Source organism: Sinocyclocheilus rhinocerous, unplaced genomic scaffold, assembly GCF_001515625.1.
Source record: "Sinocyclocheilus rhinocerous isolate Xijiao unplaced genomic scaffold, SAMN03320098_v1.1 scaffold539, whole genome shotgun sequence".
In the NCBI taxonomy this organism is placed as follows: Eukaryota; Metazoa; Chordata; class Actinopteri; order Cypriniformes; family Cyprinidae; genus Sinocyclocheilus; species Sinocyclocheilus rhinocerous.
This window is the reverse complement of record NW_015653003.1, coordinates 1,319,631-1,334,522: the sequence shown is the minus strand read 5'-3', so window position 1 is coordinate 1,334,522 and position 14,892 is coordinate 1,319,631. Positions and strand designations below refer to the sequence as shown.

At 39.7% G+C, this 14,892-nt stretch overlaps 1 protein-coding gene across 1 annotated transcript in view; it reads left to right on the top strand.

The window, feature by feature from the left end:
* Positions 1-14,259, top strand: part of sbf2 (SET binding factor 2) — a 143,150-nt gene extending 128,891 nt beyond the window's left edge. Inside the window, exons 30-42 of the mRNA XM_016521593.1 lie at positions 966-1,040; positions 2,483-2,661; positions 3,374-3,550; positions 3,988-4,089; positions 5,509-5,694; positions 6,896-7,022; positions 7,369-7,496; positions 8,717-8,941; positions 9,525-9,632; positions 10,245-10,435; positions 10,519-10,606; positions 10,691-10,822; positions 13,002-14,259. Coding sequence (XP_016377079.1) covers positions 966-1,040; positions 2,483-2,661; positions 3,374-3,550; positions 3,988-4,089; positions 5,509-5,694; positions 6,896-7,022; positions 7,369-7,496; positions 8,717-8,941; positions 9,525-9,632; positions 10,245-10,435; positions 10,519-10,606; positions 10,691-10,822; positions 13,002-13,100 — 1,817 coding nt within the window. The 3' untranslated portion in view covers positions 13,101-14,259. The remainder of the gene's footprint in view (positions 1-965; positions 1,041-2,482; positions 2,662-3,373; positions 3,551-3,987; positions 4,090-5,508; positions 5,695-6,895; positions 7,023-7,368; positions 7,497-8,716; positions 8,942-9,524; positions 9,633-10,244; positions 10,436-10,518; positions 10,607-10,690; positions 10,823-13,001) is intronic.
* Positions 14,260-14,892: the final 633 nt, after the last annotated feature.

Sequence of the window (14,892 nt, the reverse complement as noted above, 5' to 3'; positions counted from 1 at the left end):
AACCACCCAGAAAACCCTGTGAACCACATAGCGATGCCCTGGCCACCACCCACAACACCTTACCATTGTATAAGCAAGTTTTGTACAGCCAAGCACCGCTCACATTTTCTTCAGAAAACATAAAAATCTAGTTTTCCATATATACTTCAATTTTTCCGTATTCTTTGATCTTCTTTATTTATTCATCTCACTGATAAAATGTTCCTGACATTCATGTAAACCTTTTGTTTGTTCACCAGACCATCTTATTGTCTTCACTGATGCCTCATCTTTGCATACTTCACATCAGTCTGAAAGATTCAGACTACCTAAAAATAGAGGTCGACCAATATTGGATTTTGCCAATATGATAACCTGTATGGGGGAAAAACTGATTTCCTGATTAATCGCAGATATCTGTTAAAAATGTATCTACTGAATGTGTTAAAATCCTTTCCTGGAAGGACAGCTCAAGCGACAGGAATTCAATATACAGTATATGAAATCCTGTGTTGAGTCTATTGTGCAACCAAAACCCCCAATAATATCCATAAAAAAGCTGATATTGTGCATAATTATTGCGACCAATATGATCTGCAGTCAGCGTTCGCTCACTATGAATGTAATATCAGTAATCTGGTTTTTATATACGTAAACTGTTTAAATGATAATTGTTATTATCTATTGAAATACAAATAATGTAATTATTGAAACAGCATTTTTTTTCCTAATATCCGACCATTCCAAAAGCCCTTATTGATGCTGTTTATTTGGCAAAATATAAATCAGTCGACTTCTAATCTTAAAATCCTAATGTTATACAGGCCTGCAGCATTTCTCTCTCATCTGTCTCAATAAGCTGAGCTGCTAATGACTGTCCTGTCTGTCTACAGAGGGGGTGATTGTTGCATGTGTGTGAATTTTGTTTTCTGTTTTTATTTCCCGTTTCTGTGCCACCACCAACTCCTGCACCCTTAATCTACCAGTACTTGGGTACAGGGATAAACTATTCACTCACTCAAACCAAAAAGCTTCAACTAAGGGAAGAATTCACAATCAAGGTATAGTTTCTGTTTTACTGATTCTTACTAACAAAATCCATACTTGATTTAATCCATGTTCTCAACCTCTCTTTGACCTCTATCCATGCCTCTGTAGTGTCTGAAAGTTATACCACAATGAGGTTACCTCTGACTTTTCTGGTTTCCTGAAGTAAACTTGAGCGTGGCAAGAGCACTTCTGGTTTAGTTTGTTCTGGCAGGTCTGTCGTGACTGCAGTTTTGAGGTTCAGTGGTATGTTAGTGAATGTTTAGTATGTTGTAGTAGCTGATGACAAGAGCACTGAATCATCACTGATGTGCAGCACTGACCCCGTTTACTAAGTGAGCCAACATTCAAAACTGAACTCTCCAGGACAAATATTAGGCAAGTGGTCAGTAAACTATATGATAATGTGCTTCCATGGTAGTATGTTGCATACTATTGAGATTATTACTCTGGGCATTGGCTAATATATTACCGGCCAAGAGTTTGGAATAAATTATTTTTTATTTTTTGGAAAGAAGTCACTTCTTCTCAACAAAAGATTTTTATTGCATTTATTTGATCAAAAATACAGGAAAAATAGCTTCGATTTGAATATATATTCAAATGTAATTTATTCCTGTGATGAAAAAGCTGAATTTTGGTGCTCAATAATAAGTTCTGATTATTAGCAATGTTGTATGTCAGTTGTGCTGCTTAATATTTTTATGGAAACCATGATACAATACCATTCAAAGGTTTGGAGTTAGCAAGATAAAAATATATATGGAAATTAATACTTATATTCAACAAGGCATTAATGCATCAGTTTAGATTCCTAAAATATTTGTGTTTTCTCTTTATTATGACAGGTGGTCTAATAAATTTGTTAAGCACATACAGTGCTTAACAAATTTATTAGACTATATTTATTGACTGTAATTGGGCATCTGAATAAAAAATTATAATAAAGTGTTTTACCATTTTTTCTGCCTTGGTTGTAAAACAGTCAATTTAAAAATTCATGAATAACAACAATTATATTTTAGCATTACAAATACTACTGTGACTAAAGAGCTTACACACACCGGTGGATTAAGCATTACAGAAACATAAAAAATGATTTTGGTAATCAGCAGTACTGTTAGTTTAGGGCAGCTGTGGCACAAACCTTACATTGGGTGGTGTTGGTCTAATACATTTAGCACTGTGTGTGTGTGTGTGTGTGTGTGAACAGCCATCATTTAAAGTTCTTCACATCCCCTACCCCTTACATGTTTAACATGTTTATGTGGCTAATTTGATTATTTTAAGCTACCAATGAGTGTATAGTACTCTAAGCTCCTTTTAGCACATTTAGCATTGCCGAGTTTGTCCGTCCTTGATATTAGTTACGTCGGTTTGTTTTTCCAAAGTGATTTTTGTAATCCTGCCTAACCTGATGTTTACACACATCTGCTGTATCCCCTCTCTCCTAAAGGTGTGTGGGCTAGTCTGCGCTCTAGCAGCAGATTCATCCAGCATCCCGCTGCTGCCGACGTGGGCACGCGGTTGGCTGGCAAGGATCTGGCGCCCCCTACAGGCATTGAGAACCTCCTGGCCCAACTCCTCAAGCATCAAGCCGCTCTCTACATCTTTGGCGAAAAGTCTCATCTCAGGGTAAAGATGTTACACTTACTATGACTTCTTCGAGAGAAGAAGCTAAGGATTTGATGCAGACCTTGTATGATGAACCTTTTACAGGAAAGGAGGCCAAACATTTATGTGTTGAAGTGTACCAGTTCATATCACCCTGAAATACTTGGACAGTGTTCTCTCCAGTGCACAATAAATTTGTGACTAGATAAGGACCTCTTAATAGCCGTTTATAAAAGCCCTGATTTATTGACACAATTTGTCTGTTTTTGGCTGAAATTATATTACATTTGGATGCCTGAAGGAACTTTGTGCTGCTTTTTACCTTTATTGATAATGTGTTTCTTTAACATTCAATGTAAAATTTGTATTCCAAATTAACAGTTGGAATAAATCAGCCTTATTGTTGACAGTTAAGTAAACTCTTAAGTTATTTGGCGGGTCCTACTCGGTACATTAACTGTCTGTTTTGAATTTTGGTGGTTGCCTGTGAAGTGGAAATTTAATTTCATCCATATTAATAAAATAGTTGGTCTGCTCAAATTTATAGCCTTGGATAGAATATAATAAAAGCTTTTTGAGATACAAATTTGACTCAGGTCTGGAAACAAGCAAAGCTTCTACACAACATTTTACCCAGAGGTACAATCCAAATGTTTGGTTCTATGCTCTGTTTTTTTCCAGAAATGAAACAAAACAAAATTCAAAGTTTGTACCAAATGCTTTTCCATGACAGGGCTTAAGACTGGACTCAGCACTGAACTGTGAACTGGTGCCAGTAGAGTTTGCAGACACAAGACAGGTGAAGGGCTCCTTCAAGAAGCTTCTGAGGGCGTGTGCACCCAGTTCCATGTCCTCAGACACAGAGGACTCATTCCTTAAGGCTCTGGAGGAGAGCGAATGGATGCTACAGGTTAGCGTGATCTCTTAACACACACAGATCCCTGTTCTGTATTAAAACTACCCCTGCACCTTCCCCTTATTGTGACTCGAAATGGCCTATATCTTGAGAAAACCAGAAACACATTGGCCTGTGTGACTCTGACCCTGTTGAAAAGTCTTTCCTTAAAACTAGTCACCCATGGGAAACTGTGCAAGACAAAGATGGGAAAATTGCATGACACAATTAAAGCAAAACAATGTTGCTTACCACGCTGAAAGCCATGCACTCACAAACCCCTTTGGCCTTATGGTCCACTGTGTCTCAGACACTAAAACAATATTATCTGTAAGGATCCTTGCCAAGACCCTCCGAGAGCTCTTAGTCAGCAGTGTGCATTACAATAAATGTACAGGAACTGCTAAACTTAGAATGTGTTGTTTTGTACTCTGTATGTGCGTGTTCAACAGCTACACAAGCTGCTGCAGCTGGCTCTGGTTGTGGTGGAGTTGCTGGACTGTGGATCATCTGTACTAGTTAGTCTTGAGGATGGCTGGGACATTACCACTCAGGTGAGCATCATCTCACACACGTGCTGTAGCGTGACAATTCAACAGTCCTGCTCCTTCTGCTTATTAGATGCTTGTTTTAGAGCCTCGTCTTTGCCCATTGTCAGGCAATAAATGGAATTTCCAACATAATGTTTCCATACAGGATTCCCAATGCACCTTCAATCAAATTCCATTGTTCAAAACATATTTGAAAATGTCTATTTTGAATTGAAACTTGAATTTTATGCTATTGCAGTAGAGACATTTTTGTAGTCACAGCTTATATTTTCCATGCCCACTTGATCAGTTCATGAGAAACAGAATTGTGTTCTCTGAGTGTCAGCTGGGGTTGTTAAATGTAGCCTGTGGTCAGAATCAGGCACGTGTCTGAACAAGACCATTCCTGTTCATTTCCCTGCTTCTTGACCATTCTGCCATTCTCTCTGTAGGCCTGATCTGATATATTCATCTAAATAGGCTCCATGTGTCTGGCTCTTTAGAAGAGAACAGAATCACGTTGTTGTCACATGTCCATGCTTTCAGTCTTGGATGGAGTTGTGATATTGCGTATTGCTTTGTGATATTAACTAATTATATTTCTGTAACTCCTGGAAATAGGTTCTGTCGAAATTCTACATTTGGTTAGAGCAATGCTTTATATGTAACATTTACATTTTATTATCTGGCTGACACTTTTTTTGAAGTGGTATTCACAAATTTTTACTTTTGCATTTTTATTGTATCTCAGAGTGAAATTGAAAACTGAATAGAATACGGGGCTTGATTTTAGGACACCCACTCACCATCTCTAGCTCGCAGCAGACTGACGGTTGGTGGAGTGGTTAAGGATGTTGTGCCCAAGCTGTCAAACTGTCATCATCAGAGAAGAAATGCCATTACAGAGTGAAAGCTAATTTTCAGATTTTGTCTAAAGACTATGAAAACTGTTTTTTAATGTGGATAAATTGTTCACCAGAAGACTGTTAATGTACAGTAGTAAGTAAATAGGCTCAATTCTGATTTCATGCAGACCTTGAAATACTTGGGACAAACAGTGTAGACCATTATGTCACTCAAGATGAGTCAGTCTCTATGAAACGACATCTATCAAAAAAAGGTGAAGACAAAAAAATTATTTTAATTTTTTTTTTCATTTTGGAAGCTTAGTGTACAGAATATTGCACAAAGGTTGCCACAGAGTTCTGGGAGAAAAAGAAAACTAATAGGCAGAGTTCTGATGGTAAATTTTTTTTTGTCAGGTAAAAGCTGTGAGATGTGTTGAGTTGCGACAGTCACTGATATATGCATTGGGTCAGCAAGGGTCAAATCCAATAGGGCCAGCATTTACTCGCACTGGGCACTTATCAAGCGTCGGCCCGTTTGTAACTCATGGTTATATTCCTCTCTTCCTCTTTCATTCCTTCTCTACTGTTTCTGCAGGTGGTTTCCCTTGTGCAGGTGCTCAGTGATCCATTCTACAGAACCTTAGAGGGGTTTCAGGTGCTTTTGGAGAAAGAGTGGCTGTCTTTTGGCCACAAATTCAGCCAACGTGGCAACCTAACCCCCAGCAGCCAGGGCAGCGGCTTCACTCCCATCTTCCTCCAGTTTCTTGACTGTGTCCATCAGGCAAGTTGACTTTATGAGCAGTCATGTAGCTGACACCTTTATCCAAACGAGCCCGAGGTTACTTGCCTTGCTCAACGAGATAATGACTGATGATGAGATCTTGTTCTTGAACTAGCAATCGTCTGATGTTTTCTGTTATCTGGGGTGGTGGAGTCATAGTGGTTAAAGGCTGTAGGTTCAAACCACAGATGGAATACCTCATGAACCCCATGACCATTTTGCACTTGAGCAAGACACCTTAACCCCAGGCTGCACCAAATGGGACTGTCCATGTTCATTTTGGAGAAGTGTCTGCTAAATAACAAATAACCAATTGCTCCATCTCTCTTTTTCACACACTGCCCAGAATCACTTCATAACTCCTGATCTCTGCCTCACACACCACCCTTGTCTTGTTCCCACCATGCTTCGTCCATGAGCTCACAGCATTCCTGCAGCGTCCAGCCAGAAGGAGGAGGACGAGAAAGACTCAGCTGTCAGAATGCATGCTCTAGCTTTCCTTTTGCAATCCCCATGGTGGGCAAGTAATTTAGACAGAGCTGCTCCTTCGGCACATCTACCTACCTCCAACCCCCTTTGAAATGATCACACACAGATGGTGTTTCAACCTGCAGCCAGCATTGTCCTGGCTGGAGTGTTTCGCCATCACCTCCCAACATCAGCACGTTTAGTGGAAAACTGCAATTTTGGGGTTTCTGTTCAGTCTGTGCTACATTAAGTTAAGGGCAGGAAGAGTTTTTCTCCCTCCAGAGACAATGTGCACCACTCCCATGCGTTTACAGACATGTACTGATTTTAGGCATATTTGATGAAATCCAGGCGTAGAGCATTTGAATGACCCAGTGGAGGTCCGGCAATGTCACAGACCACAGAGATATAGAGAAAGCATCTGAAAATAGAAGTGTCTCATCTTAGAGGCAGCTGTTGTTTTTGCCAGGAAGTCCAGGTGGCCTCGAGTGCGAGAACATTGCAAGCTCTTCTGTCTAGATCCTGTTGGCTGTACATTATAACATTATGTCCCTCCTGTTGCTGTTATTTTTGTACATTTTAAATTCCCTTCAACTAATCATTTCCTGGGCGTTTACAAATTTTCTTGAACTGCGGTCTCAATGGTGTTCTACTCATATTTGTTGAATCACTGTGGCTGTGAAATGAGGCTAGAAAGCTTCTCCAGTGTGACGCATCGACTTTCTTATTCCAGGTTCATAACCAGTACCCCCTTGAGTTTGAGTTTAATCAATACTATCTGAAGTTTCTGGCATACCACTACATCTCCAATCGCTTCAAAAACTTCCTTCTGGACTCGGACTACGAGCGCCTGGAGCACGGTGTGTAACTCCTCATGTCGTCCTTTAAGAAGAAACACACAGTCCTCCACAATACAGTATTTGTCTTTTTGTATTGCCATAATTACATTATTGTGCAAATGTTTTTCAGCTGTGTTCTTCAAATAAACAAGGCTTTGAATGCCTGTATAGCATTACAACAGACACATGCAGTCTTGCTCAGAAAAGTTTTACCTACCTGTAGCAGCCTTGATGACCTTTGGAAGCACTTCTTTTAAGTGCTGCTAGTCTTATCAGACTTGGCTTCTGATATTTTGTTTCACACCTTATCGCATTACTCTGAGTAATGTGCGATTAACAAGTGCTTCTTTGTGTCTCCTCACTAAAGGCACATTGTTTGAGGACAAAGGAGACAAGCAGTCCAAGAGAGGAATCTGTATCTGGGAGTGTATCAGCCGAATGCACCGCAAGAGCCCTCTCTTCTTTAACTACCTGTACAGTCCCTCAGAGATGGAGGTAAAGAGTCTATCTGAGTGTGTGCAGAGGTACCAGACAGCTCTAATGGTCTTTCTCCTCACTAAAGGCACATTGTTTGAGGACAAAGGAGACAAGCAGTCCAAGAGAGGAATCTGTATCTGGGAGTGTATCAGCCGAATGCACCGCAAGAGCCCTCTCTTCTTCAACTACCTGTACAGTCCCTCAGAGATGGAGGTAAAGAGTCTATCTGGGTGTGTGCAGAGGTACCAGACAGCTCTAATGGTCTTTACCCTAGAGCACTCTGCTTAAAGGTTATGTTGACTACCAGTCCCAAACATGTTGACGTCTTTTGCCAGATCACGTTCACAGTGAAGAATAGTTCCACACAATTGCAAAACAGCCTTTTTGACCTTATAAAGCAGTGAATCAGGTGGTGACGGTCTGTAAAAAAAAAAAAGCTAGAATGGGAAAGTGCCCTATCCTCAAATCTAGGCTGTGAGTAAATGTTGTTTTTATCATAGGTATCTTCTCACTGGCAGTCATCTCCTGATATTCTTTCAAAATGAGTGAATCAGTTCAGCCACAGTCACACAGCCCAACAAAAACTTATTGCATGAAGTTTAGTGAGTTTAGTGAGAGCAAAGGGCCCTGTGGGCTGTTTCTTCTTTCTTCTCCATTCCTGTTTTACACTGGAGAAAGGGCCACACGTTGCAATCTTGAGACCGTGTGATTCTAAGGTTGGGAAAGAACAAGCATCATGCTTCTTCTAATTTAAAAGTTCTGTAAGTGTGTGTTAGACCTGAAATTATCCAATCACGTTTTCAGTCTTACAAAAAATGTTTTTTTTTTGCATCTTACGAACTGTTCGGTAAAGGAGACGTAATATTTACTAAACATTTGCTAAACAAGCTCTTCTGATAATATGACAGCTTTTTTGTTTTGTTTTAATCAGACATCAAAGTACTTGAAATTTACATGAAAATGACTGCGAGTCAGATTGCAACGTTCATATAAACTGACCTTTCAGAATCTGAAATCAGATCGGATTCATTACGATTGACGAAAAATGAGTGCATGTTAACATGCTTAATGGTAGAACAATACCTTCATAGGGTACGATTTTGGAAAGAGCGAGGGCGACTAATTCAGTGGCTAATTCTGGCAGAAATTCTACAGTGACTAATATTGCTTACAGCGCCTTTATGTAAAGTCAAAACTGAAAAATCCAACAAATAATGATTTCTTTGTTTTCCCCTTAGGCAGTGTTGAAACCACTAATTTCGATCCCCAATCTGACGACATGGGAGTTCTACACAGGGGAGACGCTGTCCACAGGCCCGTCTTATGACTGGCGTATGCTCACTGTGCGCTCTCAGAGCACCGAAGAGCCAGACACCATCGCCACCACCAAGAGGAGGATCGTCTGGCCATGTTACAGCAGCGTCAGCCGTGCCCAGCCTGATGCCATCACCAAACTCTTGGCTGTGAGTCCATATGTCTTTGTCCTTTAATAGTTTCTCACCAAGTCCTTATCAGGACCAACGAGCAACCTTAGCTCCCACAATGAAATTGAAAATGCTGCATGATGCATTAAAATTACAGCCAATCAAAAAAGTGACTAGAAGTTTTCTCTGTTTGCACCACACAGATAAGGAACATGAAACACCTTGTATTTATGCCATGCTTTTTTATGGTTTTCAAATATTCCAGTAGCCCCTCACTGCAGAACAAAGATCCAGGGGGCGGGGTTGGATCCACATCTAGGGGGTGGAGATGGGTGGGTTTAGGTATATGTAAGGTGGGAGGAGTTGGATCTGGATCCAACCTCGCCCCCTGGATCTTGTGTTCTGCAGTGAGGACCATCTCAAATATTCAGTGTTTCTGAACTTCTCAAAGGACAATCTGTCTCTCCTCATCCATGTTTGATGTTATCTGTGAATAGCAGGATTTAGACGGGTCACTATAAATAAGAAGGACAAAAATGTCAAAGCAGAAGCCAAAGATTTCCTGGTTGATCAAAGGCACCAGTAAGAGGGAATGCCTTAAAATGGATTTGTATTGTTGCAGGACATTGAGAGGCTGGCGGGAGAACTGGGACAGCAGTCTGAGCCCTGGCACACCACGCTGGAGAAGGTGCGAGACAGCATCCAAGAAGACCTCAAACAGGAAGGCAATGTGAGTGCTGTTTCTCTTTCCAGCTACTTTAGTACCGCTGTGCTTCACAAATGTTGCCTCAAGTGGCATTTCTTACCCATTTCGTTTTCCAAATTGTATAATGTAAATGTGCACACTGTGCACACAGAGTTTTTTTAGGCTTGTTTGTCATCACACACGTATGCAACGCATATTTATTTCAAGCCCAAATTAACATTTTAGCATTGACACTGACCCTTCAATCCATAAGTAGTTTAAAGTTACTCTTGTGGTTTGGATTCTTCTCTGTGTAAATTTCAATTTGAATGTACCCCTAAAATTTCAGAACTAATCTATAATGATTCTTATGGACCAACTCTCAAAAATCATTTATTATTGATGGGGGTTCTTAATAGAAACACTATATGTAGTAACCCCAATATCATGAGAGCCGCAGCTTTAAAGGGGACATTGGATGAAATTTTCACTTTTTTTGCATTTAGTTAGGTTTGCTGCTTTGCTTATGCACGCCTTGTGGATGGGAAACAGGCCTTAAAAAGCACCAAAGCAGCATCCTTGTTTGTAGACTTTATGTAATTAGCAAAGTGTCTTCTCCAGATATACTGACCTCATCTCGTTCTTTTAATCTCATAGCTGCGGAAACAGTCAGTGTCCATCTCTGGTTTGGTCCCCACCTCCAACCTGCAGGCCTATCAGCGACACTCCATGTTGCACCTACCTGACAGCGACCTCGGAGAGGACAGTAGTCCCACTGCAGTCAACGGGGTTAATCGCAGGGCAGCCACGCTCTACAATCAGTTTACCACAAAGAATGAAGACAACAGGTAATAATGACAGACAACACCTTTAATACCGCTTAATCTAACTTAATCGACAAAGCAAACAAGCCATCATTTCTTTTATACAGATCATTTGAGGGAATCCTGTACAAGCGAGGGGCATTACTTAAAGCTTGGAAAGCTAGGTGGTTTGTTCTGGACATAACAAAACATCAGGTGAGTGGTTTATTACATTTTTGTATTTTGGTCTTTATCTTAATTCATTTATTTATTTGTCATGCATTTTGACTCACTCTATAGCTGAGGTATTATGAGACGGATGTGGACACAAGCTGTCGTGGCTATATTGACCTGGCTGAAGTGGAATCTGTCCTGATTGCCACACCAACTATAGGAGCCCCCAAACACATCAGTGAAAAGGCTTTCTTTGATGTAAGTATTCCACCAGTTAATGAAGCAATGCAGTGCGTGAGGCTGTGCTTTACCCAAGACCTTTAGATATGCCTAGTCTTGTGTTGCCAGACCCTTTGGGGGCCCTGATGTTTTGCCAAAAACCCCTGATCCTTTTGAAGATGGACCATTCACTTCTCAAATAAAATATGTTTTATCAATTTAAATTTGTTCTCCAAGTACTAGAAATCCATCTGCTCGTGATAAAAGCAGTCTGCGCTGCGGTAGATTAGCGCTTAACTTACATGTTTATTCCACTAAACAAAGCCCTCGTTTTATGTTTTGGATATTTAAATAGCCAGATTAGCATTTTGTCAGAACCTTTAGTAATTTACATGCTATTTTGTTGTTGTCTATTTTTTCAGAATCATGGGAGAATCGTATCCATTTAAAAAAATAAATAAAAATAGTTGTGATTCTCCATTCTCAGTTTATCCAGAATCGTGCGGCTCTAGTTGGTCATTTATCCACATGTAATGTAAACAAATAAATGAGTTTAATTTCAGATAAAGCATCAAAGATGTGGTCAGTGAGGCTCAGTATTCAGAACGTGGGGGTGGGGCTAAGCCCCTTATCTCTCCCAACCCTAGTAACTCTCCACCACTTAATCAAGCCACTCTTTATTAAAGCATGATGACTTTGCGTTGCAATGCTCACGTGTTGAGCTGTTTTGTCCACAACCATTTTATAAATATTCGATTTCTTCAGCGACTGATTTGGCGCACATCATTCTCTTTCTATGAAATCTGTAAATATTCACTGTAAACATTTTGTGACTGCATGACCATATATATTAACGTTCTATAGTGACACCAACTCTATAGCGGTTTGCCAGAGAATTGCAATTATTTTGCATTTACTAGAATTTAATCAAATGGCTTTCCCAACATTTTTGCATGTCTTATGCGCGGCATATTATTTCTTATACGTGGTCACAATGTAAGAAGTGCGCGGCAGAGCATACGCACAGCTTAGAGGGAACATTGCGTAGGAGGCTGATCAGCTAGCTGGTGTTCGACTGGATTCTGTAGTTACTGGTGACGCAGTAACTAACTACAATAGGAAAAAAAATCTTCGGTCTGTCCAGTGATTGTAAACACTCACTGGGTCTGTCAGACTGGAGAAATGTATGCGGTAATGTGACCAAAAATATTTAAGACCCATCAAATCTGAATTTAAGACATTTTAAGACTTTAAGGACCCCGCGGCCACCCTGAATAAATAATTCAGGAACATTGTGCAGGTTTACCGCAACAATGGCACAGAGTCTACTTCTCATACTTTCCCGCGTTTAGTTGAGCCTGATGCGTGATCATTGTAGCAATTGTAAAGACAGCTTTTTTCTTCCAGGAGGGAGTTTGGCGTCACAACAGCTTTGTTTCCAGGTGGACAACACATCTCCCAGAAATCCTGTAGAATTTCAACCAATCAGATGAAGCTTTGAAAACGCCCCAAATCTTTAGTGTGTCTTATGCATCAGTCATTCAGCCAAAGTTCCGTGGGCATGACGTCTGAGGCCGAGGATAAGAGATACCAAGACGGTGCACTCATAATGCATTGGCTGGCCTGAATTATACGCCTTTTTAATGCTATTTGAGCATAAGAAACAACATTTATGGGGCAGTTCATGTCAGATTGTGTTGCATGTTTGAAATATGTTGTTTAAATGTGAATATGGCAAGCAGTTTTTGAGATTTAAGGATTTCGCCATTCAAGCAGATAGGATATGGCTTTGGATGTCTGAAAGGGAGTTTGCTGTACTCCCTCAACCGTGATTATACTAACAATATAGCACTTGGCTGGCATACCTATATCATTCTGATGAAAAACTGTCCTTAATATTTTCAAGTACATACAGTAGGTGCCATCCTTACGCTAGAAAAGCTTGTACCTGCCATGTAAAATAAGGTTAATACTTGAGTGCAGCCACAGTGACACGGTGAACGTGCTGTTACTTTGACCCATCAGCATCCAGGACTATCAATTAATGATATGTGATACATTTTTCAGAATTCTTTGATGAATAGACACTTCATAAGAACAGCATTTATTTGAAATTGTAACATTATGAAAGTCTTTACTGTCACTTTTGATGACTTAAATGCACCATTGCTTAATAAAAGTACACAAATCTCTTCTCTATTTTTCTATGTCCCTGCAGCTGAAGACCACTAAACGGGTGTACAACTTCTGTGCAGCAGATGCTCAGAGTGCCCAGCTATGGATTGATAAGATCCAGAGCTGCATCTCAGATGCATGAAGCCGTTTTCTTCTACATGGCTCATCAGCACCACCTCTCACTGCAGGGAGACTCACTGTGCAATTAGTAGGACCGTAGTAAAGCCTTCAGTGACTGCTGAAAATCCAAAAGACTCCTGAGAAACACTGCACCTGAACAGTGACGTAGAAAAACACTGCCCCGTTCACTCGTCTGTGGAGCTGCATTTACTGTGTCCCACTACCTGTGCTCAAAAACTTGATCCTGAGCTTCTGTTTCAGGTGATTGATGAAAACGATGCAATGCACTACTCTGACATTTGCTGAACAAACTGCTACATGCAACTAAGACAAAGCAATAGCACTAATCTTAAACTCGGGGTTCAAAATAGTAGTGACAAGAAGTGTGTTCTGCAAAACAAAAATACTGTTGCTGCTGTTAAAATGCAAAACAACTACCCAAATCTGACAAATATTTAGAAAGATGCACAATGTGTAAAAGGCAAATGATTTGCACTTAATGATATGCACTCCATACAAAACAGATTTTTAATGGCTAGAACAACTAGGTTAAAGGTGTTAGGTTTTAACTACACACAAAAGCTTGGAGCAGACAACTTTATGCTCTAGTGTGCAAAGTATTTTTTATATATATTTGCAAAAACTTTTTTTTCAGTATGAATGTTATACTCATGCGTAACAGAGTTGTTGTTCTGTAAATTATTTTTTAAACAAAGTGTCACCTGTGTGTTTTTGTTGAATGGAGAGTCTTATGTACATATTACAATTCCAACTTTTTATACTCTGCTGAATATGCTGTTAAATATAGTATGTCTAACTTGAAATAAACACTCATATTTATACTTAATTACTGACAATTTACGGACCAAGCAAAGCACATCCTGCCTGAGATGGTTATCAGTAAGTCGTTTTGTTTGAAATGAAGGGAAGAACACTATATTTCTCCATTCTCTGTGACGTTACATGTGATATTGATGGCTCTATGCGGCACTAAGGTTTTATCCATTTGTTTTGGTAGCGTATCTGTAAAGTTTTAAGAAACACTCAAAAAAAAAAAATATCAGACAAGATGTGATGTTACTGAACCTAAAATGACATTACTGTATGTAACAATAATTTGTAGTGCCACTAATGTTTCTGGTTTGTTTACTGTTTTTGGTTATATTTTATTTTGGGTTTTGCTGTTATTTGAAATAAATCTAGAGAAGTTTCATTTTGTGACTGCATGACTATATAGCTTAAATTATGCATGAACAATAAGACCTTAAAGGCACGCTATGAAAATATGTAAGAACGCAAAAGCACACGTTGCATCCTGAAATGTAAAAATCCTCAAAACAACATTTTTTTACTGGACATCAGGCAAAAATAAAAAATGCAGGGCAGGCAGTTCAACAAAAGTGGGTTTTAAATTGTCAAATAAATCAGATTTTGATACAACATGGATTTACAGCAATTTGTAAAGGATATAGCAGAGTTCACAGGCATAGAAAGTTGGCTTTGCAGACTGTCGCACAGAAAACAATACAGACTAGTTGCTAACTTTGGCCACTGCATTGAATCTCTGATTTTCATTGTCTTGTGGCATGAGCATTGTGAATTTAAGACGGTATGTTAAAATAAGCCGTTTTCTCTATTCCATAAATGTTGACTGTAATAGAATTGACTCATTATCAATAGCCCAGTTGCAAGTGTGTGTTCCATTTCCAAGCCTAACCTCACTCATCTTTATAATCGAGCCCTGCCATAAGGGGTTTTGTAGTGGCCATTAGAGTAAACTTTTTTTCCTTTCAGGTCAACAGCTGTTGAGGCAG